We start from the raw sequence: 27281 nt of genomic DNA on the forward strand, positions 1-27281 counted from the left end.
CGCTCCATTTGCGGCGGTATTCCTCCGGGAGGTAGGAGCGGAGGGTGTTGATGCTCACTCTGAGGTCCTCATGCTGGCAGAGGTCTTTCCATGGGGTGTGAGGGTTCTTCTTGACGAGAATAGTAACCAGGCGGGCTTGACGGTCGCTCAGGGACTTTTTCCGACCGCGGCCGGGCTTCTGGGCGTAAGAGTTTCGATCCTGCACTTCCTCAAAGACACGGTAGACAGTTTGTCGTGACACGTGAAAATCGTCGGCGATCTTGGCGACGGGGACGTTGGCTCTTCGGAGTGAGAAAATTTGGGCCCTTTCGGCTTCGGATAACTGCAGCCGGTATCCATTTGGAGAGAAGATATTTGGCGACAATTCGACCCCGAATTCACGCATTTTGGCCGTGGCTTGAGAAAGTTGCGGTGGTTTGAAAAAAGAGGGTGGGATTGAAGATGGGAACGCGAACGCGTCGCGTTGCATTAGCGTGGTGGGGTTGTCACAGTAATTTCTGACGATGACTGTACCTAGAGTGGAAGCCGGAGGTGAGATCCATCCATTCATTCGTGACTCCCCCGACACATTGACATTGCCTTTGAAAGCCCCATTGAACTGTGGTTCCCTGTATAAGAACAACCAAAAACTGACCTTCAATTAGCTTTGACTTCTCAACCTTGAATTCTCAATTCCCTTCTTTGACCTGGCGGATGTGGAAAACTCCATCCCAAACATTCTAACTCACCAAGACTTGGTGTCGTCAACTTCCAAAACCCCAAGTCCCATGCCCGACGGTGCAGCTCCGACGGTGGTCCGTCTTTCCCCTGATGAGGGCGAGCCGAAAGCTGCCTCTGGGAACTCCACCCCTGTGGCCACCCGAATGTCAAAAGATGGCACCCAGAAGCCCGTCATCAAGATGAAGCGCAGCGGGCTCTCCATCATCCCACCGCCATTGGTGCCCAACACGACTCATTCTTCTGGACCATCAACAGCATCCATCTCCAACAGCCGCGGGGAAAGTCTTGATTCGCCGCGAGTCGTCAGTGATCTCCTACCACCTGCCGACACTCAAACCCCTTCCAGGAACTACTCTGAACCATCCCCGGCAAGTTCCCAATCTCATGGAAGCGGGTTCAAACCGAAAAAGTACGCGACGGCTGAAGAGCGGCGGAAAGCCATGAGTCTCGCGCTGAAAGGTAAGCCACCTCCGACCTGCCTCTGGATTTGATCTCGTCCTACTCACATCAACCTCAGAGAGATGGGCTTCTGGCAGAATGGCCAATGTTCACAAGCTGCGCTGGGAAACCATTCGTCGCAGACAGGAAGCCGGAGAAGCGTCAAACACTCCTGCGTCTGCGGGTAACCGCAAACGGCCATTCAGTGGCAGTCAAACGCCAGAATCGAGCACACCAGATGCGGATATCGAAGAGAAACGTCCAACGCGCCCCCGTCTTATGAGTGAGCAATCACACGTGGCTTCCGATGCCAGAAATGGCGAGTCGGATGCGAGCAACGAAGACTCGGAAGGAGAACCTCAGTCGGACGCCATGTCTTGGTCTGACGAGGAGGTAGACAACAGCAGCAACAATGAAGCGACAGAACCTCATCAGGTGCTCACGAAAACTGCTGATGGCCGTCGTTACGACCATGTTCGAGGTTTGTTGTCTGCAGTATACTGTTGACCAAGGCTTCTGTCACCCGACTGACTCATATCAGTGAAAGGAGAGTTAACAAAGGCAATGGGCGGGCTCTTCCCTACGGGCTACAAACTGCATAAGAGTACCCCGAGTCATCCATGGATTTGCCCATTGCGCTCGTGTCGCACGCTATGGGAGGACCACATGGGCGTTGGTGCTCACTTCTTTGTAGGTGCTCTTGACAGACGATTTGACCAAACCGTTGCTGATGGCCCTCCAGGCCTTTCATCGAGGGATGCTCCTGCACGACAACACCGATGGCACATTTACGCAGTGCGGAGTTTCCAGCGAGCCCCACGTTGACTCAGTCGTGGTATCTCGCGGTCCTCCCGATCCTTCAGCCCCGCCACCGGTTCCCCCGACACATCCGCTGACTGGAGAGTCTCTTGGAAACTCCAAAGAGTCATGGAAGTATATCCAAAGATACTTGAAGAACTTCCAGGGCCCTGTTATTCCAACGAAGGGATGGATTCCGGCCTTGCTTACGCTTCATCGAGTCAGGCAGCCTGACTGGAATGTGGATTGGCTCCGAGAGCACCCGTATTCCGATTCTCACGTCAGAGACGTCGCTGCGCTTCTCGTTCAGCTCAGTGGAGAGCCGGCGCCAACTCCATGTAGCAGATGCAGCGAGGGGAAGGGGATATTTCGCTCCTGCGTCATGGTATCCCTCAAGGCAGACTCGCGGGTCCTGGAGAACGTTATGTCTTGTGCCAACTGCTACTACCACTCCTACTCGTCTTATTGTTCTCACCGGCAATGGGGTGCTGAGCGGAACAAAAAAGTTGTCCAAGAGAGACAAGATCGGTTTATGAAGAAAATGGAGCAAGTCAGGAAGGTACACCTCGAAGTTGAACCGGAAACAAAGAAAATTCTAACCTCCAGATCCAACACCTCCGTGGGAGCGTCAAACCAGAAGACCATCACAGAGGTTACCGCTCGCCAACCAGAGAAGATCATGGCTCCAAACAAACAACCAGAACCGGTAAAACAGTCAACAACAGACGACCCACCCTCCGCTGGCTTCCTCATCGCCGAGGGACAAAGGCGGTATGACTTCTGGCCATTAGGTGAGCTAAGCGACGACTTCCCTGGAGCTTTTGTTTCCTGTTGCTAACCCTCTCGTGCAGCCCCCGGTGAAAGCCAAAGCGATGGCTTTATGTTCGGGGCGTTGCTTCCGGCTGGCTACGCGCTTGACACGACATTTCCCGACCGGCCGTGGGTGTGCCCTGTCCGGACGTGTCGGAGAGCTGTTTCCAAACGAACCGACCTGGGCTTCCACTTTGCTGTGAGTAGAGTTCTTGGACCCGTCGCGGATGTGTTGTTTGTCAAGATTATCCAACTAACGGTTATATTACCTTCAGCGAGTCCATTACGGCGAACTCTTGAACGACAACCGCGACGGCACCTTTACAGTCAAGGGTAGCTACGCCAACAAGGCCGCCGGCATCAGATGGGGAGGAAAGATTGTCAAGGAAGCCCCTCCGAAAGTGATTTCACAAATCCCATTGAAAAGTGGCAGCCCCCCGCCGCCTGCTCAACTCCCTCCGCATGTGATGCGAGAAGCTGGGATACCGCAAGCACCACAAATGCAGCTCGAGTCACGGAGAAAAGAAACGTACATTCCTCCTCCAGCAATCCCGTCGGACGGCTCTCGGACAACAAGAGCTACAGCAACAATGACGTCTTCGGCGCTGATATCCAAGGGCCAACCTACTGGACAGGAGGATCTCCTGCAAATGGAAGATTGGGAATTGGCTCCTGGGCGAATACGGGAGTCGGCTGGCAATGGCGAGAGTAAGTTTTCATTCTTATCCATCCAATCTCTGCATTGTGTCGTCTCAAGGGCACACCCGCTGACTACGAGATGTACTTTGTCTCCAGGCATCGCCTTTTCGAAAGCTTTCCTCTCCAGCAGCCGGCCCGTGCATGTTTGCGACGACGTGTCGGCCCACGTCGACACGATCCCCATGAGCGGCACCCTGCGACTCGACCCTGAACCAGACAAGATGCGGCTGTGTTCGGTTGCGAAGGGCAAGGTTCGCGTTGCCATCGGGCAAGAGCCAGAAATTGTCATTGGGCCTCATGGACTCTTTAAAGTGAAACCCGGGGTAAGCTGTGTGGTGAGGAACCACATGGATTTGGATGCGGTGCTGCACATTATGGTGTTAGAGGGGTACTGATGGGTGTGGGGGCTTGGTTGCATCAATGGCATTGGGATGGCAGTCTACGTTATACTTAGTAAGACCCGATGTTGCGGGGCCGTTGGTTCGTAGAAGATACCTATCGATCTAATAAACCTGTTCACAGCGACCATCCAAGTGCGATGGGACGCGGTGGGCTATCGTAGTTTCTGACATGTTGTGTTTGGGGGGAGATGGCTCCAGCCTCGTTATCGTCAAAGGGAAAATGGTGGGATATTGAAAATAATTATCGGATGGTCAACCCCATCTCCAGGTTTGGGAATGGCAATATCAACAAGCCTTCTATTTGAGCAAGCTATCTCTCCCGCTTGGTACTTGAACAAGCTTGTGTTGTCTGGTTCGATTTGCATTTCAATATCCATTATTCGTATGTAGGCGAGAAGTGAGAATGCACATACAGAGAGAGCTCAGACTCTCGAAATTGCCAAAAACGGAATCCTGAGAACGTCTTGGCCCCGATCATGTGATTGAAGGATCCACCGCACAACCCTCGTCTCCTCCACTTTTCCCGCTGTCTTCTTCCCGCCACGGCTGCAGCTTGGTGCACCTCCGCCTCCTTACAACGATCATCACGTCCATCTTCTCAGAAATCCCGATTATCTCAAAACCCTCGCAACCATCATCGGGGCATTCCCACCCTGATTCCACTTGCCAAGAAATCTACCAACGCGCCTCGCTGACATCCCCAGCGGCCGCGTCGTTGCCATGTCCACCACCCCCGACGTCGAACCCCCCGCCACGAGCACTCCCACTCGTGAGCGCAATTCGCTCACCCTCGACCAGCGACGTGCTCTCCGCCGCTGGGCGAGCTCCCAACCCGTCCGTCCCAGCCACAAGGCCTGCATCGAATGGTTCCAGACCCAATTCAACCAGAGAATCTCGCAGTCCACCGTCTCGCATTCCCTCTCTCCAAAGTATGCCCGCCTCGACAATGACACCCAACTCTCGGGCTCGCGCCTGCGCTTCGGCAATTGGCCCGATGTTGAGAAGCTAGTTCTTCTTTGGCACCAGCAGATGGTCAACAGCGGCCGCCACCCCTCCAACGAAGAGCTCGCCGAAAAGGCCAAAGCCATCTTCACCCAGCTCCCCCGCTACAAGGGCGAGGAACCTCCCGAGTTCTCTCCCGGCTGGATCCACCGGTTCAAGAAGCGCTACGGCCTTCTCATCCGCCGCCAGCGTCAGCGCAGGCCCGGCGCCCCCACCAACCCGGCCGACGACATCCCCTACCTCATCGACGCCGTGACCCGTTTCATGAACATCACCCCGGACATCTCCCCCGCCGCCATCCAAGACGCCGTGCAGCGCGTCCTCGGCGTCGAAGCCTCGCTGCACATCTGCGCCCGCGTCCGCGACGAAATCGTCCGCCGCATGGACGGCAACGGCCAGCTCCGGCCCTCGCCTTCCGACCCCACCACCCCGCAACACCAGCAGCAACAGCCACCCCATCCCCAGCACCCGCAGCATCCGCAACAGCACCAAGCACCACCGCACCCCGGGGCAGCCGCCCCCGGCGCGCCGGGCGCCGCCGACGCCAGCGCCCTCTACGCAGACGAAGACCCCGAGGTGGTCCTCCAAAACGCCCTGCGCGCCCTGCAGCAGGAAGAAGCCGCCGCCGAAGCCCAGGCCGCGGCCGACCGCGAGCGCGCAGACCGCGGGCTGCCGCCTCTCCCGCAGACGCCGTACGCGCAGCAGGCTGCCGCCGCCATTAACGCCGCGCGCGCAACTGCCGCTGGTGCTAGCGGCGGGGGAGCAGCAGCGGCGCCAAGTTCTTCGTCGTCTTCGTCCGTGGCGCCGCCGTCAGCGGGAGGGGCAGCGGCGGGGACCACAACCGCCGCAAGGTTCGCTCCCGCCACCACCACCACCGCCGGGTCGGCCGGACCTGCTCCTCCTGGGACGGAGGATTTGACGCTCACGCCGATCCCGAGCGGCGCGCCCGTCTCGGCGACGGAAAGGCCCGTCAGGTGTCCGTTCTGTTTGAACCAGCGCATGTTGAGGACGATTAAGGAGGCGGTGGAGCATATGTCAACGCATGTTATTGTGTGATGAGGTACGGGAGGAAAGCAGGCGGGGTTGGTTGGTTGGTTGATTGGGTGTTTTTTTTTCTTCATCTGCGGTTTGTTTTTGTTTTCGGGTTCTTCGGCGGGGCCGGTGCATGGGGTTTCTGGTTTCGATTTTCATGTTGGGATTGAGCGTTGAATCACGCTATCATCAACCTCTTTTCCTTTGCAGGTGGGAAGGATGGTTTGTGTACGGGTATATATGTATGGGTTAGCGGCGTTGAGGAAAAAGGATGGATGCTATGTGTATTGTTTTCCAAGCTCCAGGAGGTAGGTACCTCTCAGGATGTCTTATCGGGCGTTGGTGGTCGATTTGAATCAACTCTCTGGGTTACGTTACCCATTATTTTTCGGGTACTCTGGTCAGTTATCCCTTCAAAGGTCTGTCTGTCGCTTTGCGAATGTGGCTCTGGATGTCATGATGACAAAGAAACCAACTAACCAACCAAAAAGAAGCAACATTGTCCATACCATAATACCAGACCATACATACATTGCTACCCTCTTCTACCTTAAACTACCTGACCTTCACAAAACAAACAAAACAGCAAAATAAACAAGCAAAAACGGACAGACCGACATGAACAAAAAAACAAGCCCCAAGAAAAGAAAGGGGAAGAGGAAGAGGAGGGTGGCCAAAAGTCCAACCAACCAACCAACCCATCCATCCCCTCTACCTCCTCCTTGTCCTTTCCTCCCTGCCTCCCTCCCTCCATGCTTCGCTACTACAAAGTACTCGCTCTTCTTTTGAGGATGTCCATCCCCAGGTACCTAGGTGTGTTGGTACATGTACTCCGTAGTGTATGTAGTATGTCCATAAAGAAACGGGCAACAAAGGTAGGGAAGGGAAGAGCGTCTTTTCCACCCGATCCTCCTACACTGTTTGTTTCCCTCCGCTCTTCTCCGGTGTCTTCGCTTCTCCCTCCCTTTCTTCTTCTTCAAGTAGTCACCATACGGTAGCAGGAGCGTTGAACTCTCTCTTTCTCTCGATCCATCCATCCATCGTCGTCCACCAATGGATTGTGAACCCTCTCCGCTTCCTTGGGTGTTTAGTCATCAAAAACATTCCATATTTTCTTCATCATCCATTCGTCCCAATAAAAAACCCGCTGTTTCGTCCCATCACCCATCATTCGTCAAGATGTAAAAAAAGTAGGGATGAATAAGAAGGGGAGAAAAAAACGAAACAGAGAAGAGGGGGAAGAAAGGGGTCGCGAAGGGCCGGCAACAGCGGCATTTCCGAAAACCCCCTCCAAAAATGAACATAATCCCTCAAGACAGACGCTGCCGCCCCACTTGGAAGTGTAAGATTGTAGGTCAGAGAGGTATGTCTTGGGGGTATATGTGTGATGGAGAAAAGAAACCAAACGTTTGCGTGGGGGTAAAAGATGTCAAGGGTAAAAATTTTGAAGAATGAATCCCAAGATAAAGGTTGGGGGGGTATACTAGCGTGACTGAACAACCGCAAAACACACACATCTCTCTCTGAAAGTCAAGGGGGGAGACAAAGGAAGAGAAATACCAGAAGCAATGAGAAGAAAAGAATACCCTCCAAGAATAAAGAAATTGAGGCAGAACGCCCACCACCCCTCACACCACTTCCTCTCAACGCCGCCCTTAGTTTAAACCGTCTCCACATACAGCAACAACTTCTCATTCCTCTGCAACGCCATGTCGAGATCGTTATTGCTCAACAACGGCGGCCTGTCTCCCGTAGCTTCGTCCTTGTATGACAACTGCACCTCTTCTGTTGCTGGGATCTTGAGCCGGTCCACGATGCGGTCGTACAGGCTCTCAAACGAGATGTCGCTCGGGACCTTGATGGCGATGATGTCGCCGTTGTAGCTGAGCTTGACCTTCATGAGCTGGTTGGCCGTCTGGATCCCGGGCGACAGCGAGGACTGGCTGGGCTGGGAGAGGCTGGAGACTTGGCGTGACATGGACGGTATTTGCGATTGTGTCCCGGCGCCGCTGGGCTGGCGACTGGGAACCGGGCCAGTATTGAAGTTACCGTAGCCTCCGCCGCCGAGGTTTTGGCGAGACGATTGCCGCGAGTCCCCGGGAGTCTCGCCCGAAGACGGGTGCGAGCCGGCCGAGAGGCGGTACTCGTCGTCCACCTGGCTGGGGTCGATCTCGTAGTCGCCCTCCCTCGGGCGGAAGAACTGCCTCACGAGGTGACAGCGGGAGATGTAAGTGGGCTGGGCGAGCAGGTTCTTCACGTAGGCGTCGAGGTTGTGTCGACGGCCCTCCGTGATGGCGTCGGTCACGTAGTTCACGGGCCCCGGCATGTACGGGAGGGTTCGTTGTTTCTTGCCCGTAGTGCCAGCCTCGACGGGGAACTCGGTCAGGAGGGCGATCTGGAAGTCGTAGAAATCTTCGTAGTACCGGTTCAGCTCCCATACCCGCCCGTCTTCCATTTCGGCCTCGATAATGAACCAATACTTGTCTTCGGCGAAACAGTACCGCGGAATCTTGGCAGAAACAGGGGCAAGCAATTGCTCGCCCCGTGCAGACATAGGAGAGGTTTGTTGAGCAGACATCGGTTGCGTGCCGTAGACTTGGTTTGCCATTCCCTGTTGTGTGCTCGCGTTGGCGACACGTCCGAAGGTCTCAAACGATTCAACGCTAGATCGTCCATCACCTACCGGATTCGAGCCGGACCCTGCGCTTCCCCGAGCCTGTTGTTGCTGCAGACTGAGGCGATCCATGCTCTGTTCGAGTTGCTGTTGCTGTTGAGCCTGGCTGGTGCTTGACTCAAATTTGCCCAGCGTGATGCTCGAGTTCTTATATTCGGCGGCCATCCTCTTCCATTCCTCGACCTTGGGAATGCCAGCCTTGCGCACAGCCTCTTGTGGGTTCTCGACGGGAGTGTTTGTTGCCATGTCGCGGATTTCGACGAAGGAAACCGGGATCAGGCCGGGGCCGCCGAGTCGCCCAATGGGTTTGGCGACAAACCATTCGGGGTTCGATTGAGCGATGACGATGATAGCTTCGCCGGCCTTCGCCTCAAGCTCATCGCCGCGCTCAGCATGGAAGTCGTACATAACAACACCATAAACCATCCCGCCAGCCTTGCCCTTAGCGCCTGGCTTAGAAGTCCGCTGAGACGTCGCTGGCGGTGTTGTCACGGGCGGAGCCTCGCCATATCCGGAGTCATGATCGGGGTGAGATTGACCGCTGTCGCGTTCGTTGCGGCCGAGAGCTTGGAAGTAGGAGACCGGGACGAGGCCGCGGGCGTCGGGGACGGCTGGGTTGCATGCCTCGTACCAGTCAGGGTCGTTTTCGCGGCCGATCACATGGAAGAAATCTCCTTTCGAGAAACTCAATTCTTGGGGTGTTTGTGCGGTGTAGTCGTAGAGTGCCCGAATGACCTAACTCATTGCCAACGTCATTAGCCTCGCCGTTTGCCTCATAACGGGGTAACGAGCAGCGAGGAGCGCAACAGACCTTCTTCGGCGGGACAATAGCGACTGCGGATTTCTGAGGGATGCTGATGTGGGGTTTACCCTTCTCCTCACTTTTGATCGACCTCCTCCCTATCCGAAGAGCCTTGAAGACGCGCATTCTCGTTAGCAACCGCTCTTATTACTCTTCGTGATGGATGACAGGGCGATGACGGTTGGGAAGGGAATGGCAGGCAAGCCAAACGAACGCAGTGCATATGTCTTGTGCTCTCCGAACAGCAACAGCAATGCCATCGCAACCCACCAAGAACTGTGAGGGCAGCGATCCATGTGACATGGACAGCCTGGGGGGAGGGGTTCGGTACAAGAAGAGCGGCGGACGACTTGCGCGGGCCGCACTGCGTTTGCTCTTCCGCCGGCTGACAGGCTGCACTGGTGGGCGTCGGAACGAATGGGTGTTGCCGAGAGGGAGCGGGGGGATGTTGCCCTGTTGACGTAGCCAACCGGAACGTCACGTACCTTCATTGTGTTCGTGGTAGGTCTTTCAAGACCGATCGGAGCTGCAAAGGGCAGGGGATTGCGACGCCCGAGCGTCGAGGGGGCGAAACGGACAGTAAGGGGAGGTCAAGGCTGTTCGCTTCGGCCGACAGGTTTGGCGTCACACGAGACTCGTTCTCAACCAGCTTCTGGATCAGTGTAACGAGTTGGACCAGCACGTGGTGGATGATGCGCGGCCGGAGAGTTGATGAGTCAACAGCGAGGGTTGTGGTCGTTTATGGGTTCGACTAGGCGAGTGCGTGGATGACGAAGTCGTGAATGGTGTTGTCGTCTCAAGTCGCGATGGCCTCAATGTTTCGCGGGTTGTGGTTGACTCGAGAGCGGTTTGTGGATTACTTATGGCAAATCCTAGAGGCTGAGGTGTTGGCTTCGAGGTGGGCTGTTGGCTGGACCGGCGGTTATATAAGGCGTGTGGAGCTTAAGATGTTCCGTTGACGACTGGACAAACACTGAACGGGGTTCCGCACCCAAGTCCACGCTTCTGGCCTGTGCTTTTGGGATGGTGCTTTGGTTGGCAGCAGTCTCAGGTGGTGTTGCCTCTTTTCGCCTTTGTCGGGACTCGGGGTCCAGAATGAAGATGGACTTCACCACAGAGGCTTTGTCTCTGACGGGAGTCTGTGTCTGGTTTGTTTGAAGATGACAGCCCTGGGAGTGGAACAATCCAAGGCAATGATGGCGGGTTTTCACAGATTGTGGGCGGCAGGGAGGGGTGCTGGTGCTGAGCACGGACCGATATACCCAGTTTTCGTCCTTAAACCCCCGGACCCAGCCGATAGATGGTTGGAAACCGACGAGTCACACAAGGGAGCGAGAGAGCGAAAGGGTGTGGACGAGCCAGCGCTGGAATCGACTGGGACTGGACCAACTGGACGGGGAACGAAAAGACGCAAAGTCGACGAAATGGAGGGAAATGGAGGGGCATTTTTGTCCCAGTCACTCCCCCGGCTTCTCCCCAGCTTCAGGCTTGCCAGGCTTGCCAGGCCGGGCTCGGTCACGGCCAGGATTGGCGCGGGCCGGGCTTGGTCGCTGATTCCACTGATTCTACGGCTTCCCACTGCTTCCCCGGCGATGGAGAAAATGCTTAAATGACAGGGGGGTCCTTGCAACTCCCGCTTGCCTTCCGTTGGCTCGGCTTTGTCGCGGGCTGCCCGGGGAAGGTGCTTGGTCTGGGCTGTCGAGTCCCAACATCCTGACAATGGCACTTTCCATCATGAAAAACAAAAAAATGGATTCGAAGTTTTTTTTTTTCCTTTTCCACCTGGCAATGCCGAATGCTTTTCTTCGTTTCTGCAGGACATGCATCACGTCGCCTGGCCTGGGGTCTTGGTCTGTTGAAAAAGAAATCTGGCGCTTATCAGGCCTCCCAGACGCAGGCGTCGAGAACCAACCAAGTCCGCGGGTCTTGCACAAGCAACCACACCTTCGTCGTCGTCGCCGCCGTCAGTCAAGGATTGTCGTCTGGTATGTACCACCAGGTCACAAAACAACTTGGAACAAAGTGAGGATTCGGTTTCACCGCATACATCATCCATCAAGTACCTCCCGCTACCTACCTACCTGATCCTTCTTGGTCGTTTCTCTGGGAGCTTCGTGGGATGGCAAAACCTTCAGCTGACGACTTTTGCCCCCCACCATCTTATCGTGGCCGCGGGCACAACCCTGGCTGTCCCAACTGTCACGGCTGTTGGCACCTTGCTAACCTCGACTTCAACGGCTGCCTTTTGTAACTCAGCCATGACCATGTCAGCAAAACGACCATGAAGTCGGAGACGAAGAAGAAATTATGGTTAGCCACGTAAACACCACCACGCCCTCGGGAGTCACGGGCATCACTGGGATCACGGCAGGACAGCCCCTGGACACCTGCATCCCGATGGGCCTCCTCGGCCCTGACGATCGCCGTCTTCTCGAACACGGCATCCATGTGCCTAGATGCTTGTTGCATGAACCACACGGCCCGGTGCTTGAAAGGTGCCAAGCTGCCCGCCCCCGGGATTGTGTAACAAGTCAACATGCTTCCCTCTGGACCAACCATCCATCTCTTCGATTGGCATCCCACGCGCCGGCCATCGGGGTGTGTGTCTCGACTTTGCCCTCATTTCGTTCCTGGCGTTCGAGGTTGCACCCGAGGATGGTGTGTCTGATTGAGGCGCCCCATTCGCTGCTGGCGGTCCTGCTGATGAACTTCCTTGCGCCGCCAACGCTCGGCAGCTTCATGGCGCTAGAGACAAACTCCGGCCATCTTGTGTGGCCCTTTGGGTATTAATGGGGATAAGAGTTCAGCATCTTCAATGCACCCCACTCTTCCAGTCTCGGGTCCCGAATGGCGTGGACGAACCCCGCCATTATCACGTTCCTCCCGGGCAGGTGGAAGACTGGGGGATGAGCAATGCTTGGATGGCGACATATCCACTAGCCCAACTGAGCCTTTTCTACACTACCATACCCATCCCAAGACGACAAAACAAACTTTAACCTCCTCGGCCGCATGATGTGCCGGCAGATGGTGACCATCCAAAACCCCTGTCCCCGATCCCACCGTTTGGACGCATCGACCCCGCCATCATGACGTCGTGCTGTTAGTCCGAAACACGCCTCCATCCGAGAGAGCTCCGGGGCTCCATTCCGTTTCCTTTTCAGAGGTTTTCTAGAAGCACGAGACTCAATCCTCGTGACTCGTGGCTGCCCACGCTCGGTATCTAGTTCAGCTGTCAAGCATCCCCCGAGATCAGGAGTGATGGCGTCTTGTACAGCCTCCAAGCTTGACCGAGGTCCGCCAGCACCAGGAGCGAGACGTTTCAGATCCTCCATCCATCAAGTTATCTCAACTCTCACTACTATCCAGTTCCAGATCCCATTTCGTACTTGACAGCCCCATCCGCACACCCACAAAACCTTCACACGCAAAATCCCACCAACCACCTACCTCCCTCCCGAACCTTTCCCCTCGGATCCAAACCCTCCCGGGATCCCGCCCATGCCTCTCTGCTTTACCTAGCTACCTACCTTTGGTATGCCGCAGCTACCCATCCATTTTTGAACCCTCCCACAGGAAAAGGATGAAACTGGCACCTCCTGAAACAACCCCGCTGCCCGCCCATCCAGCCAACCAGCCAGCCAGGTCCCATATCTCGGCGGCACGGTAGTAATGGCAAAGCAAGCTTGTTTCTCCTTAGTATCCACGTTCCTTTCTTTTCTTCTTCTTTATGGAGAGTTTGTTTCGTCCTGTTTTGAAATGTGGGGAGTAGACCATGTGCCAACGCTATCTTGCCCAATGACATGGTAACAGAGTGCTTCTCTAGATACTCGTTCAAGATGCTATTCGAGTTGTGGATGTTGAGAACAAGGGAGTAGTAGTCGTCTGTGTTGACAGTCCTAGGCCGCGTGGATCAATGCCAGGAGTATCTTGTTGATCTTGTGGACTAGATTGCGCTCATTGAGTTGTGGAGTCTCAGCTTGAGGTGAGAAACGCAAAAGATCCATGGTTAGCCACATTCATCCGAATATGAACAAGATTTCTCTGCCGCCCCAGCAACCTACCATCATCACTCTAGCCAAGAATAACACTGCCTCTCAACAACACACCCGTCATCCCCCATTATCGGTGTTGACGAAGAGCTATCTAAATCGGGAGTAGATGCTTCAGACTTTCCTGGTGCCCACCATCTCCAACCCTCCCTCCCAACCTCGGATATGGAGTGTCTGAAGTTGAAGCAAACCCGGAATCACCCTCCTCCCTCTTCCTCCCCCCAATCCCCTACCCCACCAACGCCCTATCTCTTCAGACATAGCTCACGCTCTCTCTTCACTCGCTTCACCACTTCAGGCCACACCCACGCACCGCGCCCGTATCTGAACTTCCCTAGTGCAACACCACGTTCTTGAGTCTCAAGAGTCAAACAGGAAGGGGGAGGAGATGTCATTATTCATAAATCGGGGTTCATGGTGCATGCCCAATAGTCCAAACACAGGTGCATACCTACCGAACTGTAAATCGAGAATAATAGATTTGCTTCAGCTGAAATGCAGGAACAGCAGCAATGTCATAGAATCAGATCCGGTCTCACACCCCACGCCGTCCTCAACATTTTCATGTTCCGGTTACTTAAAACAGCCTCTACGTACCACAACAGCTGTGCTTTACACATCGGACCAGTCGATGTGCAGCAAAACGTCTGCTGAGGCATGCCAATCACACTCAAAACATCCTCAGCAGCAAAAGTCCGTAACAGAACCACGCAATGAAAACCAAAGGATGATGACTCGTCTCGTTTTCTCTACGGAAAAGATATCTAAGCCTCTGCCTTCAGTCAGGCAGGCGATGTCAATACAAAACACACGGGGTAGCCTAGCCCGAACTAGAACTAACAAACGACAACCTCCCAACTCCAAAACTCCCAAAGCCCAGAACCGGGAATTTTATGCCCAACCCCCCTGAGAATCCCATAGCGCCGTGCACCACGAGTCAACAAGTGGACCGCGTGCTGTGTCCCTATGGTGGAAAGTGATGTGATGATGCTGGTTGGAATCCGGGTGAACATGCAATCGAAGTAGAGAGTCAGTAGCGCCGCTCATCGAAGGTGTGAGTAAGCGAGAAGAACCGTATCAAGGCCTTCGGTTCGGCTTGGCTTCAAAAAGCTTAACCCTTGCTGGCGACCCTCTTCGAAGTCTTTGGGATGTAAAACACTGGTCTTGGGCCAAGGCCATTCCCTGGCATACTCCAGATCAGAGGCTGACCAAACCCCCAGCTGCCTTCATCGAAGCCTGCCACAAAGCAACAAACTCCTGCCTCACCGGCACTCAAAGATCAGTGGCGGTGGACTGCGGCTTCATCGGGTCTCGAATCGTTGTGAAACGACCAAATACAAGCCGAGTCAACCTGGGTGATTTGCCAGAAGGTGATCGAATATCGGCCCGGGAAAACACAGGTGATGGAAAGGCAAGAATCAATAATAACGGAAATGGACGAGAAGAAAATCAGGTGTTGTGATGGGATAGAGGGCATGGGCGCGAGTGATGGGCTGGAAATCATATTTGCCCCTTGATATCGACGCGGGAGAAGGCTTTGGCGCGAGGCTCTTCGAACCGTTGTCCGGCTTTGGCAGTCAAAAAGACGATGGAACCATTCCGGTCCTCGAGAAGGTCCTGGCCTCCATGGTCAAGAATGAACTGCGCCGCCTCGACATCTGTCTCAAAATAGAGCTCCTCAGTCACGAAGCGAAGGGGCACATCTTGCTTATACCTAGAGAGAAGTTAGCATGGTGAAAGAAGTGGTGAGAAACTTCAAAGAACTTACGCCTTGCAAATGTTGCAGAGAGCAGCGAGGCGCTCCCTCCCGACAAACATGTCCATGAGGTAGGCACCCATGTTGGGAGTGTTGTTGTAGAGCTGGAAGAAACGGTGGTAGTTACCCAAGGCCAATGCGGAACGCACGTCGAGGGCGTGCTTGATGGCCGGGTCCTTCTTTTCTGCTGCAGTTAGATCCGCCAGAGCGTTATTCAGCTCCGCGCGATTTTGAGTATGGATGTAATACAGGATTCGGTACGCCTTGAACTCGTTGGGCTTGCCCTTGAGCCCCAGCTTGTACAGCGCCTTCAGCTGGGTCTGGCACTGATTATACTCACCAAGATCCCCCTTCTCCAGGGCGATACGGGCGTGGATCTCATACACCTCGACAGTGAACTCGTCGCGGATGCGCTGCACTGTGAGATCCTGCCGCATGGACTTGAACTGGTCGCAGATGTACCCATAGTTCTGATCCTTCTTCCACCTCCTCTTCAGCAGGTCCAGAGTCTGCCGCAGAATGTGCGGAGGGCGCACCTGGGACGGCTTGGGGGCCGCCGTTAACCGCAGGTAGCGCTTCTCCAGGTCCGTGCAGGTACCGACGACAGGTCCAGCAGAAGGCGGGGGCGTATCCTCGCGGTAGGTCTTGTACTCCCCGTCGCTACGTTTCTGGCGCTTGTCCGCGCGTGTGAACTTACTACTTGGCTTGAGACGTTCGTCGGGAATTTGGCGTCGCTCGTTGTTGAAAGAAACACGGTCCTGGAGCCGGCCGGCCCCGGTCCGCCAGGGCGGTGTCGTCGAGGACATATCAGCAGATGCAGTTTCCGCCGAGTCCCATGACTTCCGCTTCTTGGCGGTCGGTGCCTCGGTCGGTGTCGGAACTTCTGGCTTGGACAGGTGAGGAAGCAAGGCTCGAGCGCGCTCTTCACGAATCATCTGTTGAGGAAGCGGCATTGTGTCCCAGTTGAGTGTGTACATGACGCCGCTCTCGTTGGCTTGGGTGATGGTTTCCTTGAGCTTGGCCTCCATCTCGGCTCTCGACACTGTCGAGTCCAGGTTTGCAGGCATGAAGGCTCTCTGGACATATCGCCGGACCGAATCTGGCCAGTCGATCTTAGTCTTCTGCTCAGGAGCGGCGGGCGGCGGTGGGTTCGAGGCTGGATTAGCTGCGCTGGGCATAGAGGGAGGAGGGTTGCCGTAACCAGGCGCTACGGGGTAAGAGGATTGAGGAACAGGGTATGGCTGGCCAAATGACTGTCGGACTTGGACTGGAGTGAAGGCAGGGGCTGCGAAAGCAGAGGTTAGCGTAACCAGAACATCAGGCTGCGGATCGTCCGGGTGAGGAGTTATTATAAAAAGCGACTTACCTGAGTAGGTGGTGGCATAGGCAGTCGAGGACGGCTGCACTCCTGGAGGCGGAGGAGCCGCCGCGGGCCACGTCGGCATCATGGTGTCGGGATTGAGGGTCTGAAAGGGGTAGGAAAATTAGAGGTTGGTGAGGAGAGAGAATCGCGTGAATGGAATGTTGGGAGTCGCGGATGAAAGTTGGGGTTGAATGCGGAATGATTCAGGGCGAGCGGTGTGGTCGGGTCACAGGGAGGACTGGAGTTTGATGATTGAGGAAATTCGAAAGCAGAGGGCGGGAATCGCGGAAGTGCCCAAATGGTCTGTGCGGGGCAAGGGTCTTGTCTTATGTAATCGGGGCGTCGCGTTGTCACGCGCCGTCCTGGGCGCTTCCCCGACGTCGGGCACTCAGCTGGTAATGTTGCGATCAGGTAAGGTACTGCACAATACCGTAATTTTCCCATTCAGCGCCCGATGCCCGTGTTGCCCCACCTTCTATGGGCTTGGCCGTGTTCCTCGTGCGAACGCTGCAGCTTTACGTCAACCCCCCAACCTCCCCATCCTTCAACTCATGGAATGCATGTCCCTATTCCATGTTGTTGGGAACAACACAAAGTTCCACCACCCTCACATGCTCCGGGACAACCCCCAACTATGACGGATGTTCCTGAAGCAAATAGACTTGACAACCGCTCTGCGGCCCTCCTACCTACCCGATGAAGACCTTCTCTTTGTGCAGGACAATGTGGGGTTGTATGAGGGGTGAGTGTGCCTTAGTTCAACTGATTCACGGTCGCGGTGGCAGCCGGCTAACTCGCTGCTCTCAAGGAAATACAAGCTCCCCAACCATCAAAATGGACAGGTCTACTTGACATCACATCGAATTTGTTACGTGGACAAGGCCGAGCCCAGGAAATACTCAGTCGCCTTGGATCTCAAGGATGTAGAGCGGTTCGAGTTCTATGTATGTATTTCACCTCCCAGCACTCTCCTCCATCGCCGCGGCTGTTAACGATACTTGCCCAGGGAGGCTTTCTCAAATCCTCAGCCAAGATCACTCTGGTCCCGAAGCCTGCCAAGCGCAGCTCGGTCCAAACCCGCCCGCCTGGCATCTCGGGGAGCCCGTCACGAAGTGCCACGGCCTCGCCAAGTCCCTATGATGGCCCGTCGAGGGTACCGCCGGCGGATATACTACCCGCTACAACGGCTACATGGATCTGCACGATTTGCAGTTTTGCCAACCCGGTGCCCTCCAACTTTGACCCGACGACGGCCAATGCTCACACCCCGCTTCCACCCTGCCTGGCATGTGGCATCAAGCCAACCCTGACACATATCCTGAAGGCGGCCATCTCCAACGCTGCGAGCCGGCAGCCAGGGGGCTCTGCACTCCATGCTCCTCTGCCAGTGAGGCCAGGTCCAGGGCCCAGTCTCTCGGGCGTCGACGGCCCACGGGACTCACCGAAGAGTACCGATCCAGATGCATCATTTCAGTGCCCGCGCTGTACCTTTCTGAATCACCCGTCTCTTCTTTCCTGCGAGATGTGTGGCGGGCCTCTAATCTCCCATGATCTCCCTGCCGAGCTGACACAGCGTGCACGACCGCACGCGGAATCACCTGGTCCAGTATCCAGTTCTCTAAGCCCCGTTCCAACAGGTTCTGATGGCTCCGAGAGCATCAAGCTTTCCTTCCGTGGCGGCGGCGAGAAGATCTTTTACGAAAGGCTCAAGGGGGCAATGACCCAGCGGAAATGGCTCCTACAAAATGCTCCTCCTATCCCCAAGGCCGCACGACCTGGAGACCCATCCCTCGATGGAGCGAGCGCCGGATCCGGAACAACCACAGGCCAACCTTCGCGTCCCAAAATCGGCGGCATCGCAGGCCTAGAACACCATAGTCAAGTGATGCGCAAGAACAACGAGATCGTCATCGGCAGTGCCTTCGAGGACCTCGAGGCCCTGATGGCCTCAGCCAAAGAAATCATTGCGCTGGCCGAGACTTTCGCACGGCAGGTCAAAGGTGCGTCCGGCACATCCAGCGCAAGCGAGAATGCGTTGTTGGCCGACTCGTTCAACCAGCTGGGCCTGATCGCGACCAAGGACATCGTTGGCAGCAGCAGTGGCTCGGGGGGCAGCGACTCCTTATATCTATCGGAACTGGCGCGCACGCTGGCAGAGTTCTTGACAGACGACCGCCGCGGGGTCCTCAAGAAGGCCGGCGGGATCATCTCGTTAGTGGATTTATGGGCCATGTTCAACCGTGCGCGGGGAGGGGTTGAGCTGGTTAGTCCGGCGGACTTTGAGAAGGCGGCGAATTTGTTTGAGAAGCTGAACCTGCCGGTTCGGCTGCGCACCTTCAAGTCGGGGGTGAAGGTGGTGCAGGGCAAGGACAGGACGGATGATACCACGATCAAGGCGCTTCTGGCTTGGATGCGGGACTTGCATGAGATTCCTCCCGAGCGCGAGGTACCGTGGGATTGGCGCAGGTTTGGACGAGGCGTTACGGCGAGGGACGTTGCTGAGCGGTTCGGCTGGAGTATTGGTGTGGCGGAGGAGGAGCTGGAGATGGCCGAGGAGAAGGGGGTGTTGTGTCGTGAGGAAGGGATTGAAGGGCTGAAGTTTTGGGAGAACTTTATTGACACGGGAGAGGGCAAGAGTTACAAGGACGAGAAGACATTGGAGCAGGAGAGGGTTCTTAAGCATTTGAAGGAGGCTGGGTTCCTCTGATTTACGCTTGAGTCTCGAGTGAAAGGAGCAGTGGAATTGGTGCATGGTCGTGCTATTGCTAATAGAGATTGAAGATAGAGAATTCAACGTCATCTATTTTAGGGACTCAGAGTCAACTTCTGTTGTTTCTGGTATGTGGCTCGTTGTTCAACGAAGGAAGGCATGCCACTTGGTTCTTGAGCTGGCAGTTTCAGGTCAGGTTTTTACCAGATATGTTAATCGGATCAGACCGCAACAGGGGCGAGGATTAGCATCGTGGGGTTCACGAAGAGCCAGATATACGTGTAGGGCCAGGTCAGCACACTTATGACACTCTATGACTATATTACTTCCTGTATTTAATCATCCTCGATTTCTTCTCAGAATGACCAGTATCACTTGGACGCTTTGAATAATGTTCTTCAAGTAATCAAAGTTCACGTCAGAGAGTCATTAGAATGACCATTGCATTCGGCTTGCAGAGTCCCTCTACAATAACCTAAAAGGAAAACACGAACAGCCATGGACCAACAAGGAAACATACCCCAACCTCCCCCTCCAGTAAGCGTGTTTCCTATCCATCTGCATATCCCCTCTGAGGCCGTGTTTCCTGCTTTCTATTTCCCCGACTTCCCAGAAGCTACGTCCACTCCAACTAACAGACACACCCTTCCCAAGCCAAACCCCCAACTCAACCTCTCTTACACCATTGAATCAGATGACTCGGGTCTGGACACCATAGGCCAGCGAACAAAGGAGATTACATCCTACTTCAAGACCATCGAGGGAGAGGTGATGTTCATCAACCGGGCGCTTGCAGACCTCAACCCCCGCAGCGTAGAACAGATCTGCCGGGCGGTGGACAATATCTCGCAGGCGCTGGAGCTGGCCAAGGAAGGGTTCGCCGAGTTTGTCAAGATGGTGGACCTGATGGAGCAGGATCTGAAAGTCCTGTGGGATTCGTATTGACCAAGCGAAGAGGAAGAGAAGGTTGTGATGGTTGTTGAGAATCGGGGAGGTGAAGCTGAGGGGAGGGTGATTTAAGAACGGGATGGGAGGACATGAGACCGAGCAGAAGAGACACAGATATTCCACCGATACCTATCAAGTATCCGGCAAAACTAGTGAACAATCTGCATTCTGCTTGACACTTTACAGCCGAGATGGAGTTGAAAGAGCTGTGTTGATCATCCTTGTCTTTATGCTTCAGTCCCTTTGACGATTTTTGTTATTTTGTTTTCCTTCTTTCCTTCTTGCCTTTTTCTCTTTTCTCGTCTTTTTTTTCTTTCCTGATTCTTTTTTTCTTTTATCTTTCCTTACTTCCTTTCTTTGGTTTATATTTTTTGTTTTATTTATTTTACCTTTTTTAATTTAGTTTGGGATGGACCTCTTTGGCCGAGCCAAGACCTCCACTCAATCCCGGCATCCGGAGTGTCCGGCCATTTTCTCGGTTGGGAATGACACGCTTCCATCTCAAACAGCCGGCTACTGTGTACACAACAACCAACAACCCAGAAACCCACTTAACTGCATCTGCATCCTCCAAGCGTAATCACATCAGACCTTGTGCCAAGAGCCTAATTGCCAAGTTCATTCTGTGCCTCCTTTCTGCTTTACTGCCCAATTCCTGTCTGTTCATGCACGTCTCCTTGTGCTGACATCCCGGTCCCTTCGCTCTGCTGCCCGCACAGCTCTCCACCCACCTGCCTGTGTTGTCCCTGTCCGCCTGCCTTCCCCGCAGTGAGACAGAGTGGAACACGCCTCCCCCATTGAGAACACAGGACCCCGCGATCACCTAGCGACGCGAGGCCCTCCTCCTCTTCCTTCCTCCAGCCACTCCCTTTGGGTCATTCGGTCCTTAGGTCTTCATCCTGGCGCCGCACGCGAGTCCTCGGCAGGCAATCTTCCTGCTTCTCCTGTCCTTACTCCTCTTCTCAGCCATTACCGTCATCCTGGCTGCCCCGCGCATAGTCCCCCGCCTCTCGACCCTCTTCACCCAGTTGCGGTTTACAAGAGTCCACCAAGCACCACTCTTTGGGGGACTCGCCGCTACTGGGCGCCCTTCGTTTGCCACATCCACCGCCTCGTCGTACTCGTCCATCTTCACCCACCGGCCCGGCGTCGACATGTCCAAGTACGCCAACCCTCCCCAGGCCCCGCCGCTCTTTACCGGCACCAAGGAGAGCATCGTCGCCGATGCCAAGGCCCTGTGTGAGCGCACCCGCGCCCTCCTTGACTCCCAGGTTGCCAAGATCAAGCCCGATGAGTCGGCCACCTTCGAGTCGGTGCTCCTCCCGCAGGCCGAGGACGAGAACGAAAGCTCCCTGAGCTCCCGCATCCTCGGCTTCTACCAATATGTCTCCGGGGACAGCGCCTTGCGTGACGCCAGTACCGAGGCCGAGAAGATCATGGACGAGTTCGCCATTGAGTGCAGCATGCGCGAGGATGTCTTCCGTCTCGTCGATGCCGTCTACAAGAACTCGGGTCTGGCAGACAGCCTCGCCAAGGATAAGGACCGCATTATCGACCTCGAGCTCGCCAAGGCTGCTGGTCTGCAGGACGTCGAGAGCGCTCGTCTGCTCGAGAAGGAACGCAAGAGCTACATTCGGAATGGATTGGGTTTGCCTGAGGGTCCCCAGCGGGAGCGCTTCAAGGAGATCAAGAAGCGCTTGAGCCAGATCCAGATCGAGTTCCAGAAGAACCTCAATGAGGAGAACGGTGGTATCTGGTTCACCCCTGAGGAGCTCGACGGCGTTCCCCAGGATGTTCTTGACACTCTGGAAAAGGGCACCGGCGAGAACGAGGGCAAGCTGCGTCTGACTTTCAAGTATCCGGATCTCTTCCCGACGCTCAAGTTCGCCAAGAACCCCGAGACTCGTCGCCGCGTGTTCATCCAGAACGAGAACAAGTGCAACCAGAACGTCCCGCTTTTCAAGGAGGCCATCCTTCTCCGCGACGAGGCTGCCCGTCTCCTCGGATATCCCGACCACGCGTCCTTCCGCATCGAGGACAAGATGGCCAAGACTCCCAAGACGGTCATGGACTTCCTCAATGACCTCAAGTCGCGTCTTGCGGCCGGTGGTGTCAAGGAGATCCAGCACCTGCTTGAGCTCAAGAAGAAGGACCACGAGGAGCGTCAGCTGCCGTTCGACGGCAACTACTACCTCTGGGACCACCGCTTCTACGACCGCATGATGATTGAGCAGGAGTACAGCATCGATGAGAACGCAATTGCCGAGTACTTCCCTCTCAAGTCGACGGTGGCCGGCATGCTACGTATCTTTGAGGAGCTGTTCGGCCTCGTGTTCGTCGAGCTGACGCCCGAGGACCGCGCTCGCATCTCGCCCACCGGCAAGGCCGAGGACATTTCGTGGCATGAGGACGTTATCATCTTCAGCGTTTGGGACGACGAGACCGAGGGCAACGGCTTCGTCGGCTATTTGTATCTCGACCTGCACCCGCGCCCGGGCAAGTACGGCCATGCGGCCAACTTCTCGCTGCAGCCCGGTTTCCTCAAGAAGGACGGCACACGCCGGTACCCGGCCACGGCGCTCGTGTGCAACTTTAGCAAGCCTACCGACAAGAAGCCGTCGCTGCTCAAGCACGACGAGGTGGTTACCCTCTTCCATGAGCTCGGCCACGGTATCCACGATCTGGCCGGCCGCACCCGCTACGCGAGGTACCACGGCACCTCGACTGTTCGGGACTTCGTTGAAGCCCCTAGCCAGATGCTTGAGAACTGGTGCTGGACCCCGAGCCAACTCAAGAGCCTCAGCAGCCACTACCAGACTGGCGAGTCGATTCCTGATGAGCTGATTGAGAAGTTGATTGCCACCAAGCATGTCAACGATGCGCTGTTCAATCTGAGACAGCTGCACTTTGGCCTGTTTGACATGGCCGTGCACACGCCCAAGAGCCACGAGGAGCTGGAGAAGCTGGATGTCAGCAAGCTGTACAATGATTTGCGGGTTGAGATTTCGCAGATCAAGGGCCCTGAGGCGCAGGGTGAGCCGAGGTATGTTTTTTCTATCCTTATAGCCATCATTCCTTGCCGTACTAACGTGAAGTAGCACCTGGGGCAACGGCCAAGCCACCTTTGGCCACCTCATCGGCGGTTACGACGCCGGCTACTACGGCTACCTGTCCTCGCAGGTCTACTCGACCGATATGTTCTACTCAGTGTTCAAGGAGAACCCCATGGACACGGTTCAGGGCAGGCGCTACAGGCACACGGTGCTGGAGAAGGGCGGTAGCCAGGACGAGATGTTGACGCTGGAGCAGTTCTTGGGACGCAAGCCGAGCACGGAGGCGTTTTACAAGGAGTTGGGGTTGGCGTAAACAGAGTTCTCTGGCCAGGGTCCTTGTTGAAGGGGCTTCGATTCCATGCAGTGGAATAGATGATTTGTTGCGCCACCTCTTGATGCCTCTTGGAAGCGTTTGTGAATTTCTCGCTCCGGAATTCTTGCGTCTGTTTCCTTGCAACTCCCTTTGGTCATTGCAAGGTTGCCCTCCTTTTCAGTCCCTTTCGGACCCTTTGGAGGACATGCAATGAAGGGAGAGCGTTGAACGAGGAATCAAGTCAAACCCATCGCATATCCAAGCAAACTTAACCTCTCCGAGAGGTTTCTCGCCTAGACCAGATCTGCGGGTTGATATCCCATCTTTCCTCCCAGGTCCGGAGCCCTCCCCCTTCCTCCCTTTTACCCCTCCTCCAACTTTGGCCGATGGAACCCCCCCGCCCACAAAACGTCCGGGACATCCTCAACCCCGCCGCCACCACGAGGTATGTACCACACTCACACCCACACCCACATTCGACAAATCCAGGGGAAAACCTAACCCCGCTCCGATCCCACCACAACCGGAACACATAATTCCCGCGCTGGGGTCGTCCTGTCAACGCCTGAGTGCCCAAAGGCCCGGTTAGCTCAGCTGGTTAGAGCGTCGTACTAATATCTCCTTTCCTGAGGAAATATCAAGTAATGCGAAGGTCAACAGTTCAATCCTGTTACTGGGCAATTTCTTTTGGTATTTTTTTCCCTCTGGGTTCTGGTGCTTGTGATATGTTTTTTGGTCATATGTTTCTCCTTTTACACGGCACCTTCCAAATCTCAATTACATGACTGACGATTGGATGACGGACATGGACTCCACGGATACCACTGTCTGCAATTTTGTTTTTGAAGGTTGATATGTACCTAGCATGGCAGGATGCTCTGGCTCGTTCAACTTTTTGGCCGGCATTGGAAAATTGTGGGTGGGGGGTGTGCTTCGTCAAGAAGGACCCTAACCCTCCTCAGACATCGACCTTCTTCGAACGTGTTCCTCTGTCAGGCATTGAGAGAACTCATCAACATCAATGTCAAGGAAAATAGGCAATTCCAACCATTTTTCATGCACGAATTCGTCGACTCTTCTCACCACATTCTGTTAATTCTTCAAAGCGGTGAACGATCATCGTTCACATAACTGAGCCGCCCGGACATGTTGCAACGCGTCCTCATCTCATAATCTCATCACACAAACACCAATTCCATTCACCTCACACCTCAACAACCAGAACGCCCATCATGTCCAGCCCAGCCTCCCTCCCAGCCGGCGCTGTGGGCTTTGCCCTAGATGTCGCCAACGGCAAACACCCCCTTTCCAAACTCATCCCGCCCCTCCTCTTCCTCGCCGACGCGGTACTCTGTGGCCTCATCATCTGGAAAGTCCCATGTCCGTCTAACCCCCCCGTGGATTATCTGACTGAAACCTAACAATCCCCACAGACACCGAAATCGACTGGGTCGCCTACATGGAACAAATCTCTCAAATCCTCTCCGGCGAGCGCGACTACACGCGCATTCGCGGGGGGACGGGCCCGCTGGTGTACCCTGCGGCGCACGTCTACATCTACTCGGCGCTGTACCGCCTGACGGACCGCGGCAAGGACATCCTGCTCGCGCAGCAGCTGTTTGCCGGCATCTACCTGGCCGCGCTGGCGATAGTGATGGCGTGCTACCGCCAGGCGGGCGTCCCGCCGTACGTCTTCCCGCTCCTGATCTTGTCGAAGCGGTTGCATAGCATCTTCATGCTGCGGTGTTTCAACGACGGGGTTGCGGCTCTGTGTCTGTGGGTGGCTATCTACTTTTTGCAGAGGCGGGCGTGGCGGGCAGGCGCGCTCGCGTACACGCTGGGGTTGGGGGTTAAGATGTCACTGTTGTTGGTGTTGCCCGCCGTGGGAGCCGTGCTGCTCCTTGGGGCTGGGTATGCGATGAGTTTGCAGCTGGCGGCGATGATGGGGCTTGTGCAGGTGCTGTTGGCGGTGCCGTTTTTGGCGGAGAATCCGTGGGGATATCTCAGCCGCGCGTTTGAGTTGTCGAGGCAGTTTCTTTTCAAGTGGACGGTCAATTGGCGGTTTCTGGGAGAGGCGATTTTTCTTAGCAAGGGGTTTTCGTTGGCCCTGCTCGGATTGCATGCGGCGGCGCTGGTGGTTTTCATCACGACTCGGTGGTTGAAACCTGCTCGCAAACCCCTGAGCCGTCTGGCGATTCCTATCCTCCTCGGCAAGTCTCCCTTCACGGAACAGGAACAGCGCGCCATCTCGAGAGACGTCAATCCTCGCTTTATTATGACGGCTATCCTGTCCGCTAACGTGGTCGGCCTCCTTTTTGCGCGCTCCCTGCATTACCAGTTCTACGCCTATCTCGCCTGGTCGACTCCCTTCCTCCTTTGGCGCAGCGGCGTCCACCCTGTCCTCCAGTATGCCCTGTGGGCTGCGCAGGAATGGGCGTGGAATGTCTACCCCAGCACGCCCGCCAGCTCTGGCGTCGTTGTTGCTGTGCTCGCGATCACCGCGGGCCTTGCGTGGTTTGGCACGGGGGATGATGCGTCGCGGGTACGGGGTGGTGTGAAGGATGCGGCGGCGAAGCGGTGAGATGTGAATAGGTTTTTCTTCTGCGTCTCATGTTTGCTTGCTCAAGACAGACATCCATCACTCGTCTTCCGAGTCGCTTGGCGGCAGCTTGCCGACATTCGAATCTTCGTCCTCGTCCTCACCAAAGGTCTTTTTGACAAACTCCTTCGGCCTGCCATGGTGTCAGTATGTGAAGCGGTGGCTGCCATGGTTCAATCAAGCCATGCCAAGGGGAAGATAATACCAGTACGGCTGTTTGCGCCATTCCTTCTCGTCGCGCACAATGTTGATGATCTCCCCGGACACGCGGCTCGTCTTGAGGCGCTCCTCGGCCGAGGAGAGGTCGACCAGGACGTAGCCACCACGGCGGATGAAGATGGTGTTGCGGAACTTGGGCTCGAGTTCGACAGCCACGGGCTTGCCGTTGGGAAGTTCACAGGTGTAGATGCTGTTGCCCTCGGCCTTGACCACCCGGGCGATGGACTGGGTGGCCGTCAGCTCGTCAGGCGGGGTCGATGACTCCTGGGCTGCGGCAAGAACGGCGCGCTTTGGTTTCCCCATGATTGCGGCTGCTGTTGTTACGGGTGATGGCTGCTGGTAGAAGTCGAGTTCGAAAGTCTTAGGGCAACACAGAAGACGGGATGGGAATGATGGAAATGCACCCCGCCATCCAAAAAACATGCATGGAATTTGAGAGAGTGGGGCGCTGCCCCTCCATTTCGATAAGATAAAGTTTTTGATGGGTCCAAGGACTTCCAAGCACAGCAAGTCCGGTCAACTCCTCCCTAGGTCCTCAAAGTTGACACTTTGAATCACGTAGAAATAAACATTATATGATCATTCTAAAGTATCCAGTTCTAGGACGAGTCCGATATACAACATGATGGTCTCTGATACATTCTTCAGGGACAATTTAGAAGATGGCCCGAGTCCGACGTCGCAAAGTTCAAGCGGATGCCGGACCCCCACACGGCGCAAGCCCCTGTCCGCTCCGGGGATGGACCCCGCTGCTGGACGTCACTGAAGAACTCAAAAGTTCGGCTCAGGGACTTTGCCAACCGCCCCTGAGTCAACAAAACGGTCCCTAGTCAACCCGCCATTTCTTGGGTCCTGTGGGCTTAGTGAGACACGAATAAAGTCAACGGGAAAG

General features: G+C 55.4%; 13 protein-coding genes and 1 non-coding gene across 14 annotated transcripts in view; 9 read left to right on the forward strand and 5 right to left on the reverse strand.

The window, feature by feature from the left end:
• Positions 1-385, reverse strand: part of VTJ04DRAFT_5231 (uncharacterized protein) — a gene marked incomplete at both ends in the record, with an annotated part of 2116 nt that extends 1731 nt beyond the window's left edge. The window contains one exon of the mRNA XM_069363325.1: positions 59-385. Coding sequence (XP_069220182.1) covers positions 59-385 — 327 coding nt within the window. The remainder of the gene's footprint in view (positions 1-58) is intronic.
• A 382-nt stretch (positions 386-767) lies between these two features.
• On the forward strand, positions 768-3860 carry VTJ04DRAFT_5232 (uncharacterized protein; the record flags this gene model as incomplete). Its single annotated transcript, XM_069363326.1, has 7 exons — positions 768-1179; positions 1238-1639; positions 1700-1848; positions 1901-2747; positions 2808-2965; positions 3042-3474; positions 3562-3860. 7 exons carry the CDS (start codon positions 768-770, stop codon positions 3858-3860), a joined length of 2700 nt encoding a protein of 899 aa, XP_069220183.1.
• A 726-nt stretch (positions 3861-4586) lies between these two features.
• Positions 4587-5924, forward strand: VTJ04DRAFT_5233 (uncharacterized protein; the record flags this gene model as incomplete). The annotated part of the gene is made up of 1 exon (XM_069363327.1): positions 4587-5924. The coding sequence occupies one exon, from the start codon at positions 4587-4589 to the stop codon at positions 5922-5924; it is 1338 nt and encodes a 445-aa protein (XP_069220184.1).
• Positions 5925-7560: 1636 nt separating this feature from the next.
• VTJ04DRAFT_5234 (uncharacterized protein) lies at positions 7561-9502 on the reverse strand (the record flags this gene model as incomplete). Its single annotated transcript, XM_069363328.1, has 3 exons — positions 7561-8511; positions 8584-9309; positions 9386-9502. 3 exons carry the CDS (start codon positions 9500-9502, stop codon positions 7561-7563), a joined length of 1794 nt encoding a protein of 597 aa, XP_069220185.1.
• A 127-nt stretch (positions 9503-9629) lies between these two features.
• On the forward strand, positions 9630-10131 carry VTJ04DRAFT_5235 (uncharacterized protein; the record flags this gene model as incomplete). The annotated part of the gene is made up of 2 exons (XM_069363329.1): positions 9630-9777; positions 9842-10131. The coding sequence occupies 2 exons, from the start codon at positions 9630-9632 to the stop codon at positions 10129-10131; spliced, it is 438 nt and encodes a 145-aa protein (XP_069220186.1).
• A 1444-nt stretch (positions 10132-11575) lies between these two features.
• VTJ04DRAFT_5236 (uncharacterized protein) lies at positions 11576-12117 on the reverse strand (the record flags this gene model as incomplete). The annotated part of the gene is made up of 2 exons (XM_069363330.1): positions 11576-11879; positions 11933-12117. 2 exons carry the CDS (start codon positions 12115-12117, stop codon positions 11576-11578), a joined length of 489 nt encoding a protein of 162 aa, XP_069220187.1.
• A 2204-nt stretch (positions 12118-14321) lies between these two features.
• On the forward strand, positions 14322-14890 carry VTJ04DRAFT_5237 (uncharacterized protein; the record flags this gene model as incomplete). Its single annotated transcript, XM_069363331.1, has 2 exons — positions 14322-14397; positions 14463-14890. The coding sequence occupies 2 exons, from the start codon at positions 14322-14324 to the stop codon at positions 14888-14890; spliced, it is 504 nt and encodes a 167-aa protein (XP_069220188.1).
• A 38-nt stretch (positions 14891-14928) lies between these two features.
• On the reverse strand, positions 14929-16632 carry VTJ04DRAFT_5238 (uncharacterized protein; the record flags this gene model as incomplete). The annotated part of the gene is made up of 3 exons (XM_069363332.1): positions 14929-15142; positions 15197-16469; positions 16551-16632. 3 exons carry the CDS (start codon positions 16630-16632, stop codon positions 14929-14931), a joined length of 1569 nt encoding a protein of 522 aa, XP_069220189.1.
• Positions 16633-17188: 556 nt separating this feature from the next.
• On the forward strand, positions 17189-19254 carry VTJ04DRAFT_5239 (uncharacterized protein; the record flags this gene model as incomplete). Its single annotated transcript, XM_069363333.1, has 3 exons — positions 17189-17289; positions 17356-17491; positions 17554-19254. 3 exons carry the CDS (start codon positions 17189-17191, stop codon positions 19252-19254), a joined length of 1938 nt encoding a protein of 645 aa, XP_069220190.1.
• Positions 19255-19755: 501 nt separating this feature from the next.
• On the forward strand, positions 19756-20202 carry VTJ04DRAFT_5240 (uncharacterized protein; the record flags this gene model as incomplete). Its single annotated transcript, XM_069363335.1, has 1 exon — positions 19756-20202. The coding sequence occupies one exon, from the start codon at positions 19756-19758 to the stop codon at positions 20200-20202; it is 447 nt and encodes a 148-aa protein (XP_069220191.1).
• A 1157-nt stretch (positions 20203-21359) lies between these two features.
• On the forward strand, positions 21360-23571 carry VTJ04DRAFT_5241 (uncharacterized protein; the record flags this gene model as incomplete). The annotated part of the gene is made up of 2 exons (XM_069363336.1): positions 21360-23248; positions 23304-23571. The coding sequence occupies 2 exons, from the start codon at positions 21360-21362 to the stop codon at positions 23569-23571; spliced, it is 2157 nt and encodes a 718-aa protein (XP_069220192.1).
• Positions 23572-24150: 579 nt separating this feature from the next.
• On the forward strand, positions 24151-24251 carry VTJ04DRAFT_t58. The gene has a single exon. It is a non-coding gene; the product is annotated as a tRNA-Ile (tRNA).
• A 552-nt stretch (positions 24252-24803) lies between these two features.
• On the forward strand, positions 24804-26152 carry VTJ04DRAFT_5242 (uncharacterized protein; the record flags this gene model as incomplete). Its single annotated transcript, XM_069363337.1, has 2 exons — positions 24804-24951; positions 25005-26152. 2 exons carry the CDS (start codon positions 24804-24806, stop codon positions 26150-26152), a joined length of 1296 nt encoding a protein of 431 aa, XP_069220193.1.
• Positions 26153-26209: 57 nt separating this feature from the next.
• Positions 26210-26692, reverse strand: VTJ04DRAFT_5243 (uncharacterized protein; the record flags this gene model as incomplete). Its single annotated transcript, XM_069363338.1, has 2 exons — positions 26210-26303; positions 26376-26692. The coding sequence occupies 2 exons, from the start codon at positions 26690-26692 to the stop codon at positions 26210-26212; spliced, it is 411 nt and encodes a 136-aa protein (XP_069220194.1).
• Between the last annotated feature and the right edge of the window lie 589 nt (positions 26693-27281).

The sequence above is a fragment of the Mycothermus thermophilus genome (genome assembly GCF_041956435.1).
Source record: "Mycothermus thermophilus strain CBS 625.91 unplaced genomic scaffold VTJ04scaffold_3, whole genome shotgun sequence".
Taxonomy (NCBI): domain Eukaryota; kingdom Fungi; phylum Ascomycota; class Sordariomycetes; order Sordariales; family Chaetomiaceae; genus Mycothermus; species Mycothermus thermophilus.